At 36.4% G+C, this 23862-nt stretch overlaps 1 protein-coding gene and 1 pseudogene across 1 annotated transcript in view; both read left to right on the forward strand.

The window, feature by feature from the left end:
- HELLS (helicase, lymphoid specific) overlaps window positions 1–20486 on the forward strand; it is a 38838-nt gene extending 18352 nt beyond the window's left edge. Inside the window, exons 8-22 of the mRNA XM_059398166.1 lie at window positions 52–276; window positions 628–810; window positions 1682–1825; window positions 4645–4841; window positions 5036–5132; window positions 5630–5791; window positions 6865–7004; window positions 7091–7229; window positions 7839–7922; window positions 8003–8122; window positions 10578–10694; window positions 10996–11155; window positions 13553–13649; window positions 13740–13816; window positions 19917–20486. Of these exons, the coding sequence (XP_059254149.1) occupies window positions 52–276; window positions 628–810; window positions 1682–1825; window positions 4645–4841; window positions 5036–5132; window positions 5630–5791; window positions 6865–7004; window positions 7091–7229; window positions 7839–7922; window positions 8003–8122; window positions 10578–10694; window positions 10996–11155; window positions 13553–13649; window positions 13740–13816; window positions 19917–20011 (2037 nt within the window). The 3' untranslated portion in view covers window positions 20012–20486. The remainder of the gene's footprint in view (window positions 1–51; window positions 277–627; window positions 811–1681; window positions 1826–4644; window positions 4842–5035; window positions 5133–5629; window positions 5792–6864; window positions 7005–7090; window positions 7230–7838; window positions 7923–8002; window positions 8123–10577; window positions 10695–10995; window positions 11156–13552; window positions 13650–13739; window positions 13817–19916) is intronic.
- On the forward strand, window positions 3658–3730 carry LOC132016955 (U4 spliceosomal RNA; annotated as a pseudogene).
- Window positions 20487–23862: the final 3376 nt, after the last annotated feature.

The raw sequence follows: 23862 nt of genomic DNA on the forward strand, positions 1-23862 counted from the left end.
GGGTAGCAGCATTATGTATCAATGTTCTAATTAAGCATTTTTTATTCACAGGATGAAAGTTGTTCTTCTAATCTCTGTGTAGAAGACCTTCAGAAAAACAAAGATTCAAATACTATAATTAAAGACAGATTGTCTCAAACGGTTAGGCAGAACACTAAATTCTTTTTTGACCCAGTTCGGAAATGTGATGGACAGCCAGTACCCTTTCAACAACCAAAACACTTCACCGGAGGAGTGATGCGATGGTACCAAGTGGAAGGCATGGAATGGCTTAGGGTAATGAATTCTCAAATTTAATAGAAGATATTGGTTCATATCTGTATAATAGCCTATTAATGTGCTGTAACATAACTTGAGTTGTTCCTTCCAAGTTCATTATTAAATGTGAAATTCTGTGTGTAAATACTTAACTTTCAAATTTATTTATCTAGACTAAATTTTTGGTATTTTATTCAAGATTGCCAACACATCTGTGGTTTTGATAACCAATTTCTCACATGTGTTATAACCATGAGTATGTCAATCTTATCATTATTATCACTGGGTAAAAAGAAGAAATATAAACTGTTGCTAATCCAGCAGGTGTTTATGTCTGAATTTAAATACATTGTGTATTGTTTTGTCCAGATGCTTTGGGAAAATGGAATTAATGGCATTTTAGCAGATGAAATGGGATTGGGAAAGACTGTTCAGTGTATTGCTACAATTGCGTTGATGATTCAGAGAGGAGTACCTGGACCTTTTCTCGTCTGTGGCCCTTTGTCTACACTTCCTAATTGGATGGCAGAATTCCAGAGATTTACACCAGATGTAAGATAGGTTTCCTTTTGTTGAATATATTATCATTTCTATAATTGTTTTTTTGCCTGAATTGTAAAATTATTATTATAATTGATTTTTGTACTACATCTTGAGGGTTGTGTTTTTTGTTTTAAGTTTTTTTTTTTTTTTTTTTAAAGATTTTATTTACTTGTCAGAGATAGAGGGAGAGAGAGCGAGTGAGCACAGGCAGACAGAGAGGCAGGCAGAGGCAGAGGGAGAAGCAGGCTCCCTGCTGAGCAAGGAGCCCGATGTGGGACTCGATCCCAGGGTGCTGGGATCATGACCTGAGCCGAAGGCAGCTGCCCAACCAATGAGCCACCCAGGCGTCCCTGTTTTAAGTTTTTTTAAGTAATCTCTACACCCAGTGTGGGGCTTGAACTCATGACCCCAAGGTCAAGAGTTGCATGCTCCTCTGACTGAGCCAGCTAGGAACCCCTAGTTGAATTATTTTTCAAAGGTTAGCGAAATCCATGTTACGTGTATACGTAAGAGTAGGTATTAGTAATCTTAGGTATTTGCCAAAAATACCCCTGAATGATTTTCAGTGCATTGGATAATTTCATTCACATCAAGACTGACATAGGTAGAAATTATTTCTTACTGTGGTGTTTTCCTTCCATATATTTATGTCGTCTTAGCCATATCCTTGCCTTATATTTTATTTGTTTTCATGGCTTATTTTATTCTCTTTTATTAGTAAAATAATTTTTTAGAGGTGATGGACTCATTTTGCTATAGAAAAATAGAGTTAAGATTAATCATCTTTTTTCTCCTTAATGATAAATTTTGTATTTTCCAAATTGTTAATAATTTGCATTTTGTCCTTAAGTTTGTTACAAATCAATATAAAATCTTTTAGATTCCTACTATGCTATATCATGGGACCCAGCAGGAACGTCGAAAATTGGTAAAGAATATTCACAGACGAAAAGGGACACTGCAGATTCATCCTGTGGTAATTACTTCATTTGAAATAGCCATGAGAGACCGAAATGCGTTACAGGTATTGGTCTCTATGGAATTCTTTGTGATCCATAAACCACATTTTTCTTAGTTCATAGCACTTTCGCACCATCTGGTAACATTTGTTGATTTTTTTTTACCCCCTGATGGAAACAGTGGATTGTGTTCTACAGATTCTTTCAGAAACCAAAAGTTGGCATTAACAGATTAAGAAGGTTGTAGTCTTTAACAAGAAAATTGAAACGACAGCACCTTGACCTTTAGCCATAATATCATTCTAGTGTGTTAAATTCAGCTAGACATAAATCTAATCTGAGACTATGTTCCAGATATGTCTGACATGTGATTTAAGTATATAGAACTCACCCATTTAATTTTAATTAAATAAGAATAGCATATATGAAGACAAGTTATTTTTAGACTGTCTTATGGCTATATGGTGTTTTAGTGTATGTTGTAGCTACTTAATTAGTGCTCAAGTTATGTAGTTGGAAAGTTAACCTTTGCTCATTGTCTCTCAGTTCATTTTTTGGTATTTGCACTTCTCTATCACTGCTCCACCTATTTCACATTTAGTTCTAAATTTACAACTTTTCCTTTTTCTGTCTGGTATATCAGAATTTACTTGTGTGCTGGTGGAAATTTGGGCTATGAATTGCAGTTACGTTACTTCTTCACAATAAAAGTGATATACACTGCTTGTAGAAGAAAGCATACAGACTTCAAAGCAGTTGTAATTCTGAGAATGCTGAGAATTCTGAGAATATTAAGTATTTTTGTTAGCATATAGATATAATTTATTTATTGTGTCTTGAAAATTCAGTTTTCTACTAAATAATATAACATGACCTTTCTAGTTATTTTGACCTCCCTATCCTGACCATATTGGAACAGATGAGCCTTATTGTCAATTCCATTTGCTAGTGGTTAGAATTTTTATAATTTTCCCTTTCACTGAAGTTAGGACATTATTTTAAGGATCTTCACTTTGAGGTTACAGGGCACTTATTCCTGACTGGCAGCAGAAGTATCTGTTAACTTAGGAAATTTTTTTGGGGGGGGTAAGATTTTATTTATTTGACAGAAACATAGCAAGAGAGGGAACACAAATAGAAGGAGTGGGAGCAGGAGAAAGAAACAGGCTTCATGCCAAGCAGGGAGCTTGATATGGAGCCTGATCCCAGGATCCTGGGATCATAACCTGAACCGAAGGCAGACACTTAACGACTGAGCCACCCAGGCACCCAACTTATAAAATCATTTTTCAGAACCCTCATTTCTGTTGCATTGGGTTTTCTCTTTGCTTTTACGTATTCATTTATATTTGTTTTGCTTTTTTATGGTACATGTCTTATAGTGAGAGATTACTTAGGTTATCTGGTATTACCAGCAAAAGCAGTCCCAATTTGTTTTTTTCTTTTAAGAAAAAAAGTCATAATATTAAAAAAAAATTTTTTAAGATTTTATTTATTTATTTGACAGAGACAGGGAACACAAGCAGGGGGAGTAGAAGAGGGAGAAGCAGGCTTCCCGCAGAACAGGGAGCCCAATGCGGGGCTCAATCCCAGGACCCTAGGATCATGATCTGAGCCAAAGGCAGATGCTTAATGACTGAGACACTCAGGTGCCCCCCAAAACTTTTTTTTTTTAAATTCTGCTATGAATCTGTTAGAATGAAATGCAAAATATGTCCCATTTCATGTTCTTTCCCCCAATTTGCCAATCTTGTTCTCCAAGGATACCTACAATTGCCAGCTTGGTATTTATATTTCCCAGAAATAGTCCATATTTTTGCATTTTTAAACAGCAAAATAGATGAACTTTAAGACTAAAATAAAAGAGAAAGCACAGATAATAAAAATGAGAGTAAGAAGCTTTGTGCAGTGGCTGTATTGTAGCCAATGAGGTTTATCCGAGGTACAATTATTGCTAATTGAAAAATGAGAGTAAGATTTTTGTTATAGTTTTGCTTTTTTTTCTCCTTTGAGTTGATGATACTCAGAGTAAGATTGTAGTTTTGTTGTTTTTGCTTTCTTTTTTTTAACAAGGTTTTGAAAAATGAGAAATTATATTTTTATGACAACTTACTGAAAGTAGATGGATGGCTTTCTGTGAGGATAGAAATTACTAAAACTGCCCCCAGAAGAAAGGCAAAGCCTAAACAAATCAGTAATTATATTAAGAAACTGAGAACACCATCAGATTAGAATGTCCATTTCAGATGAAGTTCTCAAGAATGAAAATTCTAATATTTAATGTTTCAGAGCATGTGGCACTAATAAAGCTTTAGTTCTTTTTTAGGAATCTAGTATAACACTAATCAAAACCTGATAAAGCATTACCCAGGGAAACCACGGACTGCTTTTTTTTTTTCCCTGTTTCTTTTAAGATTTATTTTTAGAGAGAGATAATGAGAGGAAGCACGAGTGGGAGGGGTAAAGGAGGAAGGAAAGAATCTCAAGCGGACTCCACACTGAGTGCAGAGCCCAGTGCCGGGCTCCATCGCACAACCTGAGCCAAAATCAAGTAGGACACACAACCAGTTGTACTGCCCAGGTGTCCCCAGACTGCCTGAATAAAGAATGTGAATAGAAAAAATTTAAATACATAATAGCAGGTGGACTTTATTAGTTCATAGCCAAGGGAAGTCTATTTTAGGAACAAAAGTATGCATCAGTTTTAGAAGATATATTTATCCTTTTAGTAGATCAGAAGAAAACATGACCATCTCAATAGATACAGAAATGCCATTTGATAAAATCGAACATCCATCCCCAAAGAAGTTTTATTTTTAGAATTGTTTTTTTAAAAAATTGTAATATCATCATTTTAAAGTTTTTCCCTAAATTCCTTTTCTAGCACTGCTATTGGAAATACTTAATAGTAGATGAAGGACACAGAATTAAGAACATGAAATGCCGTCTAATCAGGGAGTTAAAACGATTCAATGCAGATAACAAACTTCTTTTGACTGGTACTCCCTTGCAAAACAATTTATCAGAACTTTGGTCATTGCTAAACTTTTTGTTGCCAGATGTATTTGATGACTTGAAAAGGTAGGTAAGCCAGTTATTTAACTATTTTCTATATTTTTCTAATCTCAAATCTGCTCTTAGTCAAAATTAATTCCTTTCTCCTAGGTAGTTGGATTAAAAATGATAGCTTTTTGGCAACTTCTTTGTGGTATATATATGTTAATATAATTGATTTGTGGAGTAGGTTAAGTTGTAATCATTTTTTTCTCTTACAGCTTTGAATCTTGGTTTGATATCACTAGTCTTTCTGAAACTGCTGAAGATATTATTGCTAAAGAAAGAGAACAGAACGTATTGCATATGCTGCACCAGGTTGTGATTTTGTCTTATTCTGCTTACTATGGACTCCAAATGAAAAAGGAACTGCATAGATTATCTTTTGTAATAGATTTTTTAAAAGTGACCTCTAGGGCTGGGAGAAGAGCAAGGGAATAAGTTATATCTAAAGGGGGCAGGGGACTCTTCATTTTTCAAGACTTGATAGTATTTTTATTTATCTACTTATCTATCTATCTATCTATTTATTTATTTAAAGATTATTTATTTATTTGACAGATAGAGATCATAAGTAGGCAGAGAGGCAGGCAGAGGGAGGGGGGAAACAGGCTCCCTGCTGAACAGAGAGCCCCATGCGGGGCTTGATTCCAGGACCCTGAGACCATGACCTGAGCCTCTGAGCCACGCAGGCACCCAAGACTTGATAGTACTTTTAAAGGAAAAAAGAGAAAGAAGGGATTAAGAAGTGTGTGGAGAGAGTATTGCCTGAAAGCATACGAATTCACATACGTTTATTCATGTTTAAATTTTAGATTCTAACACCTTTCTTACTGAGAAGACTAAAATCTGATGTTGCTCTTGAAGTTCCTCCAAAACGAGAAGTAGTTGTTTATGCACCACTTTCTAAGAAACAAGAGATCTTTTATACAGCTATTGTGAACCGTACAATTGCAAACATGTTTGGATGCAGTGAGGTAGAGTATGGCTTTGACATAAACTGGAAATAACAGTTGGTATTGGAAATTCCTTGATTAATTTCAGTCTTAGATCTTATCACCTGTTTTTAGGACTTACAGAATATGAATTTCTAACTAGAGTATATAGCAATAACGAAAGTTGTTTTCTAGTAATTCTGTGATCCTACTAAAATTGAAGTGATGGTTCATGCATTAATTGCTTTATAGTTATCTGGAACGTTTGTTAAAATTTTTTATTCCTATCCCAGATTAATCCAAATTATGCTATGTGGGGATGGACTAGGAAATAACAGGCACACACTATATACAAGAGTTTCCCAGCTAGACCAATCCCCCATACACAATCCCTTTATAGGAGGTTACTGGTCTTCAAAAATGTAATAGAATACCTTATTTGAAAGAAATATCTTCGTTCATTACCCACCATATTATATTAAAGTAGAATGTGATTATCTTAAAAGATTAGGGGACCCTTAAATTTTGTTTAAATGTCTAGACTTTCTGCTGTATACCATGTACCAATCTATTTTTCAAGACATTTATGGTTCTATACATTTCTGTTTTGTGTAGCCTTTAGATTCTGTTCCCCAATTTTTATTATAATTAAAGAGAAGATCTGGTTTTTGAGCTATTAGAAATTTATAATCATTGCTTATTGTGAGGAATTTCATTGCAGTGTTATACCAGTCCAAAGAAATGTTCTCTAATGCAGATATGTGGTGCTCCTTAACCCTAAGTTACTAAATTCTTTTATATAAGTTCAAAACAATTCTATCCATCCTTAATTTTTTCCACTGAGATACGAAGGCATTTACTATAATGCTCTGATACTGTCATAAGCATTTAAAATACTTAGACTTAATATGACCACATTTGCACGTGGCCAAAGTTTATGGAGCCTTTATTTTGTGCCTTTGGAAATTCCTAAACTTGATAATGAAAGAAAATTATTTTTTTCTTTATATCTTAAAACATTTGCACGTAAAAATATTACAATTCACTTTTATGTATTTAGAATTTAAGTGTATAGGTTCTTTAACATATATTCCTTTTTAATTATTCACTTTTAGAAAGAAACTGTAGAGCTAAGTCCCACTGGACGACCAAGACGGCGAACTAGAAAGTCAATAAATTACAGCAAAATAGATGATTTCCCTAATGAATTGGAAAAATTGCTCAGTCAAATGCAGCCAGAAGTAGACCGAGAAAGGTGTGAGTTTAAAATAAATTTAAGTGTTCTTTAAACTGTGATACTTTTTGTATTTCTCACATTCATGGATTATATGTTTTTGGTAGAGCTGTTGTGGAAACAAATATCCCTATAGAATCTGAGGTTAATCTGAAGCTGCAGAATATAATGATGCTCCTTCGTAAGTGCTGTAATCATCCATATTTGATTGAGTACCCTATAGACCCGGTCACACAAGAGTTTAAGGTGAATACCATTTAATAATGTACTATTTTGATTTCTGTAACTACCCCTCTGTCCCTCCCATTCCTCGCTCCCCACCCTTTCTCCTGCTCCCCCTCAAATAAATAAATCTTTAAGAGAAATCGACATTTGTGCTGTAAGTTTAAACTTAACATTCTGTTATTATAAAGCCTCTGGGAGAGGAGTGAGAAGGATAGTTCAAGGTTGAGCTTAGATTAATTTTTTTGTGAAATCGTTCATTTTATTTATTTTTTGAGAGTGTGTGCTCAATGTTGAGCAAGGGAGAGAATCTTAAGCAGGCTCCATCCTCCATGTTGAGCCCTATGTGGGGGCTTAATCTCAAAGCTGAGATAATGACTTGAGCTGAAATCAAGAGACAGACACTTAACCAACTGAGCCATTCAGTTGCCCCCATTTTAAATTCCAGAGTATGTCTTTCCTTGAGAAAGAATTGTCTTCTGATTTAAAAAGATCAAATGATAAGGTCATTTTGTTTTTTAAAGTTTTATGGAGACTTGTCACTGAGAATGAACTATTTACCTAGATTTTATTTTGACAAAAACAGATTATTGGTAATTATTGTAACTGTTTTTTCTCTTCTCTGCTTTTAAGATTGATGAGGAATTGATAACAAATTCTGGGAAATTCTTAATTTTGGATCGAATGCTGCCAGAACTAAAAGCCAGAGGGCACAAGGTGGTACTTTTGATCGGATTTTTGATTATTTAATTACTTCTATTAATTAGTATAGATACTAAGATATATTTAAATTTCAGGTGCTGCTTTTTTCACAAATGACAAGAATGTTGGACATTTTGATGGATTATTGCCACTTCAGAAATTTCAACTTTAGCAGGCTTGATGGAACCATGTCTTATTCAGAGAGAGAAAAAAATGTAAGATTACTTCAGTCATACATACCAAATTATCTTTTGTAACTATCTAGGTTTCTAAAGTAATGTTCAGAGTAGAATCACAAATTGATAGACTAAAAACCTTGTAGTAGGCTCAAACACAGGCATTTTTTTTAAACTGATTTTTTTAAAGATTTTATTTATTTATTTGACAGACAGAGATCACAGGTAGGCAGAGAAGGGGGGAAGCAGGCTTCCCACCAAGCAGAGAGCCCAATGCAGGGCTCAATCCCAGGACCCCAATATCATGACCTGAGCCAAAAGCAGAGGCTGAACCCACTGAGCCACCTAGGCGCCCCAAACACATAAACATTTTTATTTAGTATTAGTAAGTCTTAATTTTTTAAAAAGATATTTATTTATTTATTTGACATCAAGAGACATAGCGAGAGAGCAAGTATAAGCAGGGGGAGGGAGAAGCAGACTTCCTGCTGAGCAGGGAGCCTGATGTGGGGCTCAGTCCCAGGACTCTGGGATTCATGACTGGAGCCAAAGTGAGATGCTTAACGACTGAGCCATCAAAGCGCCCCTTAATGTTTCTTAAGTTATATATTTTTCTGGTCCAACTTGATTTAATAATATCCTACTTCACTACCACTATAAGAATGTTGAGAGAATAATACTTTTTTTCCCTCCTGATTTTGGCTCTTATCTCTACCCTAACATTTCACTGAAGATTTAAAATCTAAGCAGTTGAAAGAGTTTTATAGGAACATCTATAAATCTGAGAACCTGTCATTAAGCTTATACTGTTCCTTTTGGTCATATGCTTGTGATACAGAATCAGTCTATTTCTGTATCCATTTAACATTTTATCTTTTGGGGAGCACTTTAAAATAAAATTATAGATAATAATTCCCTTCTATTATTTCGGCATATTTTGTCTTTTGGGGTGAATTTTACGTATCATGAAGTGCATAAAGTCAAGTGTACATTTTCTGAGTTTTGATGAATGCAAACTTAACATCACTCAGCAAGTTCTCTCATGCCCCCTCTCAAGGAACCCACTTTTCCTGCCTACCCCATCCACTGGAAACCACTTGGGGTTTTAGTTGTTTTGGTCACTCTGTTTTTAAGATTTTTAAGAGAGGTTGGTCTAGACTTTTTTTTAATTTTTTAAATAAAATTAGGTATTCTTCCTTCAAAAATTTTTTTTTTTTTGAGGATTTTATTTCTTGGAGAGAGAGAGAGAGCACAAGCAGGGGGAGCGGCAGAGGAGGTGGGAGAGAAGCAGGCTCCCACAGAGCAGGGAGCCTGATGCAGGGCTCCATACTCTGGGATCATGACCTGAACTGAAGGCAGACACTTAACGGACTGAGCCATCCAAGCACCCCAACAAAAATATCCTTAATAAAAAAGGGGCTTGGTAAACAAATGAAGGTAACATAAGCAGATGTTTAATATGTTAAACATAATTGCTCCTAGATCTAAATGACTGATTCGGTTTCCTATGGGTACATCTTTTAATTGCTGTAATTAAAAACAGTTTCCCTCCTCAGTTCTTTGGACTAAAGTTCTCTTTTCTTTTTTTCTAGTGCTCATAGCTATGATTTAATACACGAAAGGATACAGATTAAGATCAATAAAAAGAAAAGTTGTAGGGTGAAGTCTAGGAGAAGCTAGATGTGACTTTTCAGTGAGGTCACATAGACAGCACTAAATTCTCCCAGCAGCAATTTATAATTGCACATCTGAAGTAAGCCAGGGAAGCTCATCTGAGCCTTGCTATCCGTGGTTTCCATTGAGGGTTAGTCATATAGGCGTGATGTATCTATGTGATTGGCCTGAGCTACCTGGTCTCAAGCACCTCTGAAGATCAAATTGATGGAGCTTCCCAGGGTTACAGTCTTAGCCGGGCAGTAGGTAATGTTTAACGATTTTTTAATTTCATGAATGGGAAGTCTTGATAACTTTCTCTTTTCAGCAAATCATTTTTTTCCCCCCAACTTTCATGACTTCTGGGTTTTCAGTGTTTATTTATTCCACATCTGAAGAATTCATACCTAGTTTGAAGAGTTTTGGCTTATTGGGGCAACTGGGTGGCTCAGTTGGTTAAATGGCTGCCTTTGCCTCAGGTCATGATCCCAATGTCCTAGGATTGAGGCCCACATCAGGCTCCCTGCTCACTGGGGAGCCTGCTTCTGCCTCTGCCTCTGCATTGCATTGATGGTTCAGTAGTAGAATTCTTACCTGCCTCAACCTCTGTGTGCTCTGCCTACTTGTACTCTGTCTGTCAAATAAATAAATAAATAAATAAATAAAATCTTTTTAAAAAAAAAAGAATGCTGGCTTATTATATCCCTTGGCATTGCTGTCCCCACTCCTTTGCTATAAACACATGGTTATAAGATGGTTGCTCCACAGGCAGAACAATATCCGCATTCTAGGTGTAACAGTTTCTTTCTTAAGTTTACCTTTTTTTTTCCCTTGCTTTTAGATGCACAGCTTCAACACAGATCCAGATGTGTTTATCTTCTTAGTAAGTACACGAGCTGGTGGCCTGGGCATTAATTTGACTGCAGCAGATACAGTTATCATTTATGATAGTGATTGGGTAAGTTGGAAGTATAGCAATATGCTGTTATATTTCCATTCTGAATTTTTTATCTTTCATTGTATGCTTTGCAGTTTTCTTTATCTGTTTGTAAAAGGTATTCGATCTTAAGACAAAAATCATTATCAAGTGCCCTGTTTGTAAAGTCTTGAATATGTATTATCATTGAAACTATTCTAGAAATCTAAAATGAGTTAAGACACTTTGACAGATTCTGATTGGATCATGCATTTAACTTCAATAGGAGTTTAAATAACTTTAAAGTTAAACTATTAAATATTATTTTTCTTTTCACTTTAAGAATCCCCAGTCTGATCTTCAGGCCCAGGATAGATGTCATAGAATTGGTCAGACAAAGCCAGTTGTTGTATATCGTCTTGTCACAGCAAATACTATCGATCAGAAAATTGTGGAAAGAGCAGCTGCTAAAAGGAAACTGGAAAAGTTGATCATCCACAAAAGTAAATTATACTTAATATTTTTTAACATTCTTTTTTATTATGTTCAGTTAACTACTATGTAGTACATCATTAGTTTTTATGTAGTGTTCAGTGACTCATTAGTTGTGTATAACACCCAGTGCTCATCACAGCATGTGTCCTCCTTAATATGCATCACCATGTCACACCCCATCCCCCCCACCTGCCTTCCCTGTGAAATGTCAGTTTGTTTCCCGGGGTTCTTAAGTCATTCATGGTTCACCTGCCTCTGATTGCTCCCCTTTCAGAGTTCTCTGCCTCCCCTATGGTCCTCCATGGTATTTCTTATGTTCCACATATGAGTGAAACCATATAATTGTCTTTCTCTGCTTGACTTACTTGGCATAATCCCCTCCAGTTCCATCTATGTTGATTCAAAGGTTGGGTATTCATCCTTTTTTTTTTTTTTAATTTTAAAGATTTTATTTATTTATTTGGCAGACAGAGATCACAAGTAGGCAGAGAGAGAGGAGGAAGCAGGCTCCCCGCCGAGCAGAGAGCCCGATGCGGGGCTCAATCCCAGGGTCCTGGGATCCCAGGTCATCAGGACCCTGAGACCTGCCTGGGCCGAAGGCAGAGGCTTTGACCCACTGAGTCCCCCAGGTGCCCCTAGAAAAGTTCTTTTTTCCTCCAGTGTAAATTCTAACTACAATCTAAATGTTCCAACAAGTCAAATTAAAGATTTCTAAAACCTAAACCATATGTCCCTCAAAATCAGATACACTAGAGAAAGTATTTTCAAGTAGAGAGCAGGTAGGAAAAGTAGCATAAAACAATTGAATAGTGATTTTCAACATTATCATTTTCCCATTTCTCTAGGCTTCATAACTTACAGATTTTTTCAACTTTTTTTTTTAACATAGCCCTGAAGCTAATTTATCTGAATAGAATTTTATATTGAATGAATAGAAGTAGAACTTATCCAAAGAATCTTAGGGAATAAAATATAAAATACCAATGCCTCACTTACTTTACTTCCCCTACCTCTCAGAATCTTTTCCAGTTTAAGAAAACACTGTATCTGTGCCTGGGTCAGTCAGTTAAGCACCCCACTCTTGATTTCAGCTCAGGTCATGATCTCAGAGTCGTAAGACTGAGCCACACACTGGGTTCTGTGCTGCATGCAAAGCCTGTTCTCTTCTCCCTTTTCCTCTGCCCCACAACCCTCTCTCCCTCTCTTAAAAAACAAAAACACAGTATTTGAAAAATACTAGGTTTGAAATGATGAAATGGACATTCTACAGAACCAAATATTTGAAATACTGAGTTCAACCGAGTAAACATTTTTTTTAATTTTTTTTATTTTATTTTTTTATTTTTTTTTATTTTTTAAAGATTTTATTTATTTATCAGAGAGAGAGAGAGGGAGAGAACAAGCACAGGCAGACAGAATGGCAGGCAGAGGCAGAGGGAGAAGCAGGCTCCCCGCTGAGCAAGGAGCCCGATGTGGGACTCGATCCCAGGACGCTGGGATCATGACCTGAGCCGAAGGCAGCTGCTTAACCAACTGAGCCACCCAGGCGTCCCTAAACATTTTTTTTTAATAGCACTACTTCAACATATCTTTAATACTCTAATACTTAATATACTGGACTAGTAAGAAGCAGCTTGACGTTTTCTTGAAGACTTTCAACAGGCAGTCTCTTTTCAGGAATAAGCATTAACATTATGTCAAATTCCCATGACAGAATTGAGGATATGGCACTTTGAAAGTGTTGTCCTGGATGGTTTTCTTTGCCCCTCTGCTCATCTAAGCACCAGTGTTTTTCTTCATGCATGTTTATAGTCACGCCAACCTAGTTTAGGTCTTTATACCAACAAATTCCCCACCATCTATTTTTTTTTTTTAAGATTTTATTTATTTGAAAGACAGAGATCACAAGTAGGCAGAGAGACAGGCAGAGAGAGGAAGGGAAGCAGGCTTCCTGCTGAGCAGAGAGCCCAATGTGGGGCTTGATCCCAGGACCCTGGGATCATGACCTGAGCCGAAGGCAGAGGCTTTAACCCACTGAGCCACCCAGGTGCCCCTCATGTATCCATTCTTAAGTTGGTTGACATGTAAATTGTTTTCCAGATTTTTGTTTTTATGAAAAAGCTGCTCTTGTACAACTGTTTGTGGACATATGCCTTTATTTTTTCGTGGTCTTTGGGTGGGTGTATGTTTACCTATAGGAAGCTACTAAACTTTGCCCTAAGTGGACATACCATTTTATACTTCTGCCATGAAAGTATGAGAGTTATGGTTGCTTTTTATCCTTATCAACACTTGGTTTTGCCTTTTCTTTTTAACATAAGACATTCTGATTGGTGTGTAATGTAGTATATTTTGGCTTTAAAAGTGATTTTCAGGGTTTCTAATTTCCTGAACCTTTTTTCTAGATCATTTCAAAGGTGGTCAGTCTGGATTAAATCAATCTAAGAACTTCTTAGACCCTAAGGAATTAATGGAATTATTAAAATCTAGAGATTATGAAAGGTATGATTTTGCTTAATATACATTTTTTACAAAAATGTAATTCACAGTTTTGATTTATCGTATGGACTTGAATATTTTGTTTTCTTACAGGGAAGTAAAAGGATCAAGAGAGAAGGTCATTAGTGATAAAGATCTGGAGTTATTGCTAGATCGAAGTGATCTCATTGGCAAGTATCATGCTTTTACTTTCTTTAAGGGAAAGTGAAACAGACATTTTAAAAGAAAGAGTAGTGGGCGCCTGAGTGGCTCAGTGGGTTAAGCCGCTGCCTTCTGCTCAGGTCATGATCTCAGGGTCCTGGGATGGAGTCCCGCATCGGGCTCTCTGCTCAGCAGGGAGCCTGCTTCCTCCTTTCTCACTCTGCCTGCCTCTCTGCCTACTTGTGATCTCTCTCTGTCAAATAAATAAATAAAATTTAAAAAAATAAAATAAAAATAAAAAAATAAAAGAGAGTAGTAATATTTAATGTACCCCTTTATGTAATTCATTCAGCCACTAGTCCACAGCATTTAACCAATCTTTTCTCATTGTAATTCTCTTTTGTCAGAATCTTAAAATCATGAGATTTTATCCATCTTTTACTCAGGCATCTTTTACCAAGAAGAACCTCTCTTTAAATATAGTCACTATATCATTATATTATTACATTTAAGAATATTGGCAGTAAAACTACTCTTGATATCCTTTACCTAGGCCATATTGAGATTTCTCCAGTGGTCTTTACAGTTGGAATCAGGATCCAAATTTCATTGTTGACTTTGTCTCTTTTCTTCTATAACACCTTCCTCACTTTTGTTTTTCCAAGTCATTGACAAAAACTAGATTATTTGCTCTGTGCAATGACCTGCATTCTGAAATTGGCTGGTTTTTTTTTAAAACCCCTTTTGTGTTGTTCTTTGATTTTTTTTTTCAATCTACTTATTTTCTGAAAAGTGTAAATAGCTATATATGTAGCTGTACAAGCTTAATTAGATCTAGGTTCCATTTCTTAGGAATACTTTGTTCATTCTCTCTTTGAGAAAAGCACTTGTTAGCATTTAATGAGGCTCCTTCCATGTGGCTTCAAGCTACCAGGACACAGCGCCTTCCCTCCCTAGCCCCCGATGCCAACGCACCATTAATATTCTCAGCTGTTCTGCTAAAGAATTTGGCCTTCTATGATGTCAAGTTGCTTTAGGAACTTTTCCTGTCCCAGAACTCTGTAGCTTGATCGAATTTCATCATCGAATGATAGGATCAGCTCTAATCTTGTTCTTTGGCAGCATTTACCAGTGTTTGCTTACTGATAGGGTCCAATTTATCAAGGTTGCAGATGTGCAGAAGCTCTGATTCCTCTTTAAGCAGTATTGTGCCATACCAACTTTTCCAAAGTAACCTGGGTGATAGTTGTTGAAGTTGATGACCCTGGCTTCCTGGGTGCTTCTGGTGCTTGCCAATGTGGCCGTGGTTCACATGGTCCTGAGATTTCTGTGTCTTTCTTAGTCTGGATGGGACATTAGCATCCAAAACAGCTGTCGTCAGAGTTAAAAATCCTTCCGGGGAGTACATATATCTGAGTTTCTTATTTTTAGTGAGCTAGGATTGGTCAGCTGATTCAGGCTGATATTAAAAAGTTTTCTGCCCTTCTGTTCGACCTGTTGGTTTTAGTATCCATTGATGATGATTGTTTAGAACCATTATTTCCTGAAAGATTGCAAAAATTGTGATATTTCCTCTTTTGTTATTCCTTCATTAGTTAGAATTAGTTTATTAAGAACTTTTACCTATCAATTATTTGGTTATTCTATAGGGGATACAGTCCATACAGGTGAGGCAGGATAAGTTGCTTCCTTTATTTATCAGTCTTTAGAATAATGAATTGATGTCTATCATGGTAACCATAAATAATCTTGAAAACAAATGCAATAAATATTTAAAACATCATTTCCTGATTATATTATTAACATACTACCAGTATCTATGCTCTTGATTGTATTATATTTGTATAGTGGAAATAGTGTATAATGCTGTACTCTGCACATCTTTTCCCAACCCTAGTTCAACACCGTTGTGTTGGTAGCTTGGTATTGATGATGATAGGGATATTTAATACCATGGAGAAAGGAAAAAAATACAAATCAGGGCCTTTTGATGGGACAGGGCATCAGGGGAGCCAGTTAAACATTTATGAGCACATCACTGGGTTTAATTTCTTGATGTCTTTAGCTTTGTTTCAAATAGCTCTTTTTAAAATTGTGCTCTTTGTCTTCTTATCATTGAGTTGAAAGAAATCTTTATATATTCAAGATATAAGTCCTTTATCTGGTACATGTTCTACAGATACTTCCTCCCAGTCTGTAGCTTAGCTTGCATGTTCGTTGTTCTTCTTTTTTTTTAAAACTAAATTCTGTGCCTAGTATGGGGCTTGAACTCCTGACCCTGAGATCAAGAGTCACATGCGGTACCTTCCGGGCCAGCCAGGTACTCCTTGTCTTGCATTTTTCTTAAGTAGTGTCTTTTGAAGGTCAAAAATGTTTAAGTTTTATAAAGTCCAGTTTATCTTTTTTTGTTACCGCTCATGATTTTGATGTCATCTCTAAGTAATCTTTGACTAGCAAGGGTCATGGTGTTTTTCTTCAAAGAGTTATGGTTTTAGTTGTTGTATTTGAAATAATTTTTCTGTAGAGTATGAGGTTAAGGTCTAAATTTTTTGTGCATTGTTGTTACTCAGTTGTCCCAGCACCATTTGTTGAAAAGATTATTCTTTCCCTAATGAATTGCCTTAGCAATGTTACTGAAAGTCAGTTGATCATGAATGTAACAGTTTATTTCTGTACTTCCAACTCTGGCCCCTTGATCTGTTTGTCAATCCTATGCCACTTCCACACTGTTCTTGATTTATTATAGCTTATTATAGCTTTGTGGTCAGTTGTGAGTGAATCCAATTTTGTTCTTTTTCAAAATAAGTTTTTAGCTATTCTGGATTTTTTTTTTTTTTTTTTTAAGATTTGATTTCTTTATTTGACAGAGAGATCACAAGTAGGCAGAGAGGCAGGCAGAGAGCCCAATGACCCTGGGATCCCATGAGCCCAGGACCCTGGGATCATGACCCGAGCAGAAGGCAGAGGTTTTAACCCACCGAGCCACCCAGGCGCCCCACTATTCTGGACTTTTTTGTTTTTTGTTTTAAGATTTTACTGATTTATTTGACAGAGTGAGAGCACAAACAAAGGGAGGAGCAGGGAGCCTGATGGGGGGCTCAGTCCTAGGATTCTGGGATCATGACCTGAACTGAAGGCAGACGTCCAATTGACTGAGCTACCCAGGAGCCCATATTCCGGGATGTTTGCGTGTTTATAGTTTTCAAATAGTTCAGGAAAATGAGAAAGATAAAGCCCTATGGCCACATTTTAAATACATTATTAAATAAAAATCAGTTATATGGGGTGCCCAGCTGTCTCAGTCTGCGGAGTATGCATCTCTTGATCTTGCTCTTGATCTAAAGGTGATCTTGACCCACATTAGGTGTAGAGATCACTAAAAAATAAAAATCTTACATGGAGTGGGTGGTTGGGTTATGGACTTCGGGGAGGGTATGTGATATGGTGAGTGCTGTAAAATGTATAAGCCTGATGATTCACAGACCTGTACCCCAGGGGCAAATAATATATTATATGTTAATAAAAATAATTAATTAAAAAAATGGGGGAAAATTTTAAAATAAAAAAAATCAGTTGTATAGAAGGAATGTAAAGATGGTATAATATTTGCATTATCTGAATAAAGGAGAACTAGATACTGAAAACCCACTTGAGATAACATCATAATCACCTCATATTTCTTAAACTAGACAGGGAGAGGAATGTTGTTTATCTGGTAAAATGCATCTATCCAGTAAGTTACTAAAATCAAGAACATTCAAAGATAACCGCTCTCACTCCCACTGTACAGTATACAACATTGCACAATTTACAAGGAAGTCCTAACACTATAAAATAATAAAAGGTTTACGGGAGTAGTATTTAATTTTACCCTTAAAAGTACTTTAAGTAGTTAATTAAGTACTTTAAAAGTAAATTAAGTAGTACTTAATTCTTACAGGGGGTATAATCATCTCCATAGAATGTAAGGGAATTGAGAAGTGTTTAGATAGCATTCAGGAAGGTTGCTATTAATTAATAGTATGTGTGAGGCACCTGGGTGGCTCAATTGGTTAAGCGACTGCCTTCAGGTCATGATCCTGGAGTCCCAGGATCAAGTCCCACATCAGGCTCCCTGATTAGCGGGGAGTCTGCTTCTCCCTCTGACCCTCCCCACTCTCATTCCCTCTTTCAAATAAATTTTAAAAACTCATGAAAAAAAATTAATAGTATGTGTATCAACAGTAATTATTTTGAAAATAAGCTTCCAGTAACTACAAAACTGTAACATGCCTAGGATTAAGTGTAACAATTTCTTTAAGGCCATTATGGACAAAATTATGAAACATAGGACTGAACAAATGTACATATTTCACTATATTCATGGATGTGAATGATGAATATAGTGAAATATGTATGTGTTAAAATATAAGTTGCTATTCCCCAACTTAACTTACATTTCTTATATTTCTTCCTAATTAAAGCTCCAGTATGACTCTTTAAAGAACTATGACAGGCAGTTTTAAAAATTTTATGTGGAAGAGAAAAGGGCCAATAGCCAAGACAATTTTTAAGAACCACAAAGTATTCCATATCATGTATTAAGACATAATTTAAAGGTCACAATAACCAAGACTAGAATTAGGATATAATAAGATAAATGAACCAGTGGTTTGGCAGATTGAGAAAGCCAACCAAACTTGTGCTGAAAATCAGTGAATGACAGAAATGGCAATTTAAACTAGAGAGGGGAAATTTCTGTTATTCAAATACATGATGTGGGGACATTTCTAACCAACAGCTGGGAGACTTCATATCATACTCAGTGACACATTCTAGATAAGTTAATCTAATTGGAGAAAACCTCAATATTTTTTTTTGTTAATTAACATATAATGTATTATTTGTTTCAGGGGTACAGGTCTGTGAATCATTAGTCTTATACAATTCACAGCACTTAACATAGCACACACCCTCCCCAGTGTCCATAACCCAGCCACCCTATCCTTTCCCCACACCCCAGCAACCCTCAGTTTGTTTCCTGAGATTTAGAGACTCTTATGGTTTTTCTCCCTCCCTGGTCCCATCTTGTTTCATTTTTTCCCTCCCTCTTCACCACCACACCCATCCTGCCTCTCAAATTCCTCATATCAGAGAGATCATATAATTGTCTTTCTCTGATGAATTTATTTTGAACAGAGGAATATATTTGTATGATTTTTAGAACAGGGAAATAATTCTTAAGGTACAAAATTAAATGAATAGATTGATTTTATTACGTTAAAGACTTGTATAAATACAGATGACACCATAAGCAGAGATGAGTGACAAACCACAGAAATATGTGCAACACATAACTGACAGGAAGTGTTTATTACATATAGATAACTAAGTCAGCAAGAAAAATGGACAACTTGAGCAGGCAGCTACCAGGAAAGAAGTGGCAGTTAACATTCAAAGATGCTACAACATCCAAAGAAATTGGAGTAATGGCATTCAAAATCAGTAGAGATTCCATAAACAAAAACATAAAAGACCACATATTAGCAGTGAGGGGTGTGTATGAAGATAAATTTTCATGGTATCTTGCTTACCAGCTTTTAAACTAATCACGATTGGGCTTTTTTTCTTTCTTTCTTTTTTTTTTTAATATATATGACATCACAAGCAGACAGAGGCAGGCAGAAGGGGGAGGGGAAGCAGGCTTCCTGCTGAGCAGAGAGCCCAATGTGGGACTTGATCCCAGGACCTTGAGATCATGACCTGAGCCAAAGACAGAGGCTTAACTCTCAGAGCCACCCAGGTGCCTCTGTTTTGTTTTGTTTTTTAAAACATCTCCAAATGTAATTGTAAATTGGTGCTCTAAACTTGTGTATCTTAAATTCAGAAGTGATTTTGATTAGCAAACTGATGTTTATCTGTTCCCTAGAGGCCAGTTCTCATTGTAATAAGAGGAGTATGCTTTACTTTCTCACTTTTGCTATGTTGACTATTGATTAAGGAATAAAGTGTCCCACATTCCTGTGGGTTTTTAAACTTTGGCCAGATGACTCTTCTCATAACAGTATGTTGGACGTCTCTTTTAAGATTCATTTTTAGGTTTGTAACTTTTTAAAAAAATAAATCCTTGTTTATATATTTTTCTCTTAGATCAAATGAATGCCTCAGGACCGATTAAAGAGAAGATGGGGATTTTCAAGATTCTAGAAAATTCTGAGGATTCCAGTCCTGAATGTCTGTTTTAAAGTGGAGCTAAAGACTATCTTTTAAAGTTCTTGTTTACATCTAGTGATTTACCTACATTGGTTTTAAAATTCAGATTATCCACTTTACCCTGTTGATTGTATCAGTTTACATAATGACTCTTGTACCATTGCATAATCAGTAGGTGGTAATTCTCTGAGCCTTATTAAGAACAAAAGAGTATTCATAGTAACTTTAGATTTTCCGTTAATTTTTCAGGCTCAGTAATATTTTTGGGTACAGGCTGATGTGTACTTAACCACTGCCAGATTTATACAGTCTTCCTGTGGAAGTTTAATGTCTTTTTCCCCGCTTTTAGCAGTACAGTTCATGGGTTTGGGGTACTTCAGTTATGGAGTAGGCTTCAATGGGGGAAAGATTGGGATTATACTTTCTGTTGTTTAAATAAGAAATTGTTTGATTTTAGGGTCTATTTCTATAAAATAGTTTACCAAATAAATGTTTGTTATAAGATGATCTCATCAAATTATTTTTTTCAGAAAAATAATGGCTCAGGTGAAATAATAACAAACATCTTGACTGGCGTTGTGATTCAATATTATGTTGACTTGATTTTATTCATTAGTACTGTACACATATATAAAGATTTCAACTGGACATTGGTTCTTGCAGTGCAGGCTTTTGAAAAAACTGTAGGGTCTTGATAAAAGAAGTGGTAGTATGTCACGCAAAAAAACAAAGAATAGAACAAGGAAGAAGAGACCTTGAAAATGTATAGTAGGAGGAGTAAATATTACCCGAGAGAGGAAAACAGAATGTAGGAATGTAAGTAATGTAAAATTCATGGTATATGATAGATGAACATAAAGACCAAAATAGGAACAAGTTAGGCCCTGTATGTATATCAGACTATGAAGAAGAGAGTTCCTGAATGTTCCCTGAGCCATTTCTGTGTAGGTGGTTTGTCTCTTGGGAAAATGTTATATTCAATGTAGATATTATCCTTGCCAGAGGGTAATTGAGCTGGGACTCAGAAGAAAACCGTTTTGAGAGAATATTCAGTCTGATGAAAAGACTACAGAGAGGTGTATTTTTTAAGTGGGAATGTTTACCAGCCAATCATGCTGACCAAACATCCCCAAACTTGGTTGCTTAGTAGTCCTCCTAAGTTTCCCTACTCTGTTCTATTTTGTTCTCCAATGACTATTTCGTGGGTTCCACCTCTGTCTTCAAATCTGTAGTAACTCCTCTCTCACCTTGCTACCTGTTGGCACTGAGGAAATAGAATCAGAAGAGAACTTGAAAGTTGCCAGACAGCATCTATAACCACCACCACCCCCGCATCTGTGCCCATGTATCCTTCTGTCCTGCTACTGTGGATATATTGTCCTAGCTAGAACCAACAGAAGTGTCTCATTACTTTCTCGTAAGGAAAACTCCTTGGAAAGTTGTAGGTATGCAATTTTTTGGTGGTGGTTGTTCTCTTCCTTTTTTTTTTTCTGAACCTCTTCTAGTCATCCCTGTCTTTCCATTGGAACATTTCTTAACTGTCACCTCAGTTTGCTTGATCTTTTTTTTTTTTTTTAAGCTTATATGTCAGAGAGAGAGCACAGGCAGACAGAGTGGCAGACAGAGGCAGAGGGAGAAGCAGGCTCCCTGCTGAGAAAGGAGCCCAATGTGGGACTCAATCCCAGGATACTGGGATCATGGCCTGAGCTGAAGACAGCTGCTTAATGGACTGAGCCACCCAGCATTTCAGTTTGCTTGATCTTTAAGCAACGTTTCCTACAGTTGTATAACCTCCACTAAGCAATTTCTGTATTTTGCTAGTTTCTAGCAAACATATCACCTGGTTTTCCTTCCTACTTCTCTGGTCCTTTCTTAATCCCCTTAGCTATTTGTTTCTTATGTCTTTGAGCCCTAGACTTTAGAATGTCCCAAGCAAAGCTTGGGGTTCCCTTGGTGGTCCTACTTCATTGCTTTAAATAGATGACTCAGATTTATATCTCTAGCCAGAATCTTTGTCCTGAACTTCCTTCCAGCTGACTACTTGACATTCTTACTTGGTTGCCTGACTCAAACAGTTCCAAACCTGAGTTTATGAACTCATGTGCCAGCACGTTGAGACTAACCTGAGCAGGAGCCAGGATTCAGATGCTTAACTGACTGTGCCAACAAGGTGCCCTGGAACTTTAACATTTCTATGCAAACATGTTTGATGGCGTCTTTCACTAATGTCTTGGCAATTACATATGATTTTTTAGTCTTAGCGGTTTGAAGTAATACTTTATGAGAAGACTAAAAAGCAATAGTGCTTATATTCACAACATTAGTTGTTTCTATTTTAAGGTCCATACTCAATTATTTTGGTTTTGAGCTTCTTTTTAAATTAATGGCAGGTAAGTTTTTGTGATCCTATTTGTTGTATTAGCCAGTACATTTCCACAAATAACATAGTGTACTTATTTACTTCACCATCAATTATGGTTACCAAATTAAGCCCAAGGAATCATACTTAAGAATAAAAATCTTCTAAATCTCCTTTGCTACTTTGGAATCACTTATTGTCATGACTTGATTGACTACCATTACTGTTATGTTCAGAGAACATGTAACTTGTCAAAATCTAGTGAAGTTTTGGGCACCTGAGTGGCTCAGTTGGTTAAGTGTCCCCAGCTCTTTGTTTTGGCTCAGGTCTTGATCCTGAGGTCCTGGGATCAAGCCCCATGTTGGCTGCCCACTCAGCAGGGAGTCTGCTTCTCCCACTTCCTCTCCCCCAACCACCAACCTCATGTTCTCTCTATCTAAAATAAATGAATAAAATCTTTAGCTCCAATTCATGAGCTATGTCTGCAGAGTCCATTATGAGAAACAAAAGCATAGATTTTTCCTAATCTCTCTTTCACAAATCTGTGCGCTAACCAGATCAATCAGCAGATTGATCCCCAAGTCACACCTCTGAATCTTTGTTTATTCCTGAGTCTTGTTACTTAATATCCATCACTGGCTTCATTGAATATCACCATTTGAAGAGAAGTCTCTTAGAGGTGTGTGGGGAAATTATGTGAGCTGCTCCTCTTCTCTAAGTATTGAAGAAATTTATAAAGTATGCCTGCCTCTCTTCATACTCCGTACTCTATGACCACTTACCCACCTAAGGTGGTCAGATTCAGGTTTCATTCCTTTTCTAGCTTTAATAAGTTCTTGAATGAAATATAAAAATAGCGTAGTTGTTAGAAAAACATGACAGACTTCTTTACTTCTTATGGGTGTATAACTTCAGGAGAGTATAGAATCAAGTGCTTAGTTGTACGTGTGCATCCACCGTAACTGCCTGTGTTATAGCTAGCATCTCTGTAGGCTCTCTGTTCCTCCTAATTAAACCCTACCCCAAGGTAACCACTTTTGTAATCTTTATCACCATGAACTAATTAATTCTACACTGCAAAAATCTTTGCCAGGCATGTGAATAATGAAATTTGGGACATTTTAAATTAATAAAAAGCACTTCTTCCAGTATAGATGAAATAAATGGTAAGAAAACCTCTGGTGAGAAGAGGTCTGTTAGGTTTATCTTGCCTTCCTCTTATTCTGTGTACCATTTTTACTGGGTTTTAAATAAGGATTGTTTGCTTTGCTGCCCCCAACACTTAAGTTTATTTCTCTGGTTACTTGCAAGAAATGAGATGAGTCCTATTTTAATATTTTATCAAAATGAGATCTGAGACTGACTACTTTGTGCTGTAGAACAAGGTGCAGATTCATCTGGGAGCATTGGGTGCAGGGGGTTTGACTTTACCCTATTTCTCTCAATCCCAAGGTTGTATCTGTCCTTGTTTCTCCACCTTTCATTGAATCCTTTTTGTACAAGTACTAGGGTGTAAAAGCAAGT

The sequence above is a fragment of the Mustela nigripes genome, chromosome 4 (genome assembly GCF_022355385.1).
Source record: "Mustela nigripes isolate SB6536 chromosome 4, MUSNIG.SB6536, whole genome shotgun sequence".
NCBI classification, from domain to species: domain Eukaryota; kingdom Metazoa; phylum Chordata; class Mammalia; order Carnivora; family Mustelidae; genus Mustela; species Mustela nigripes.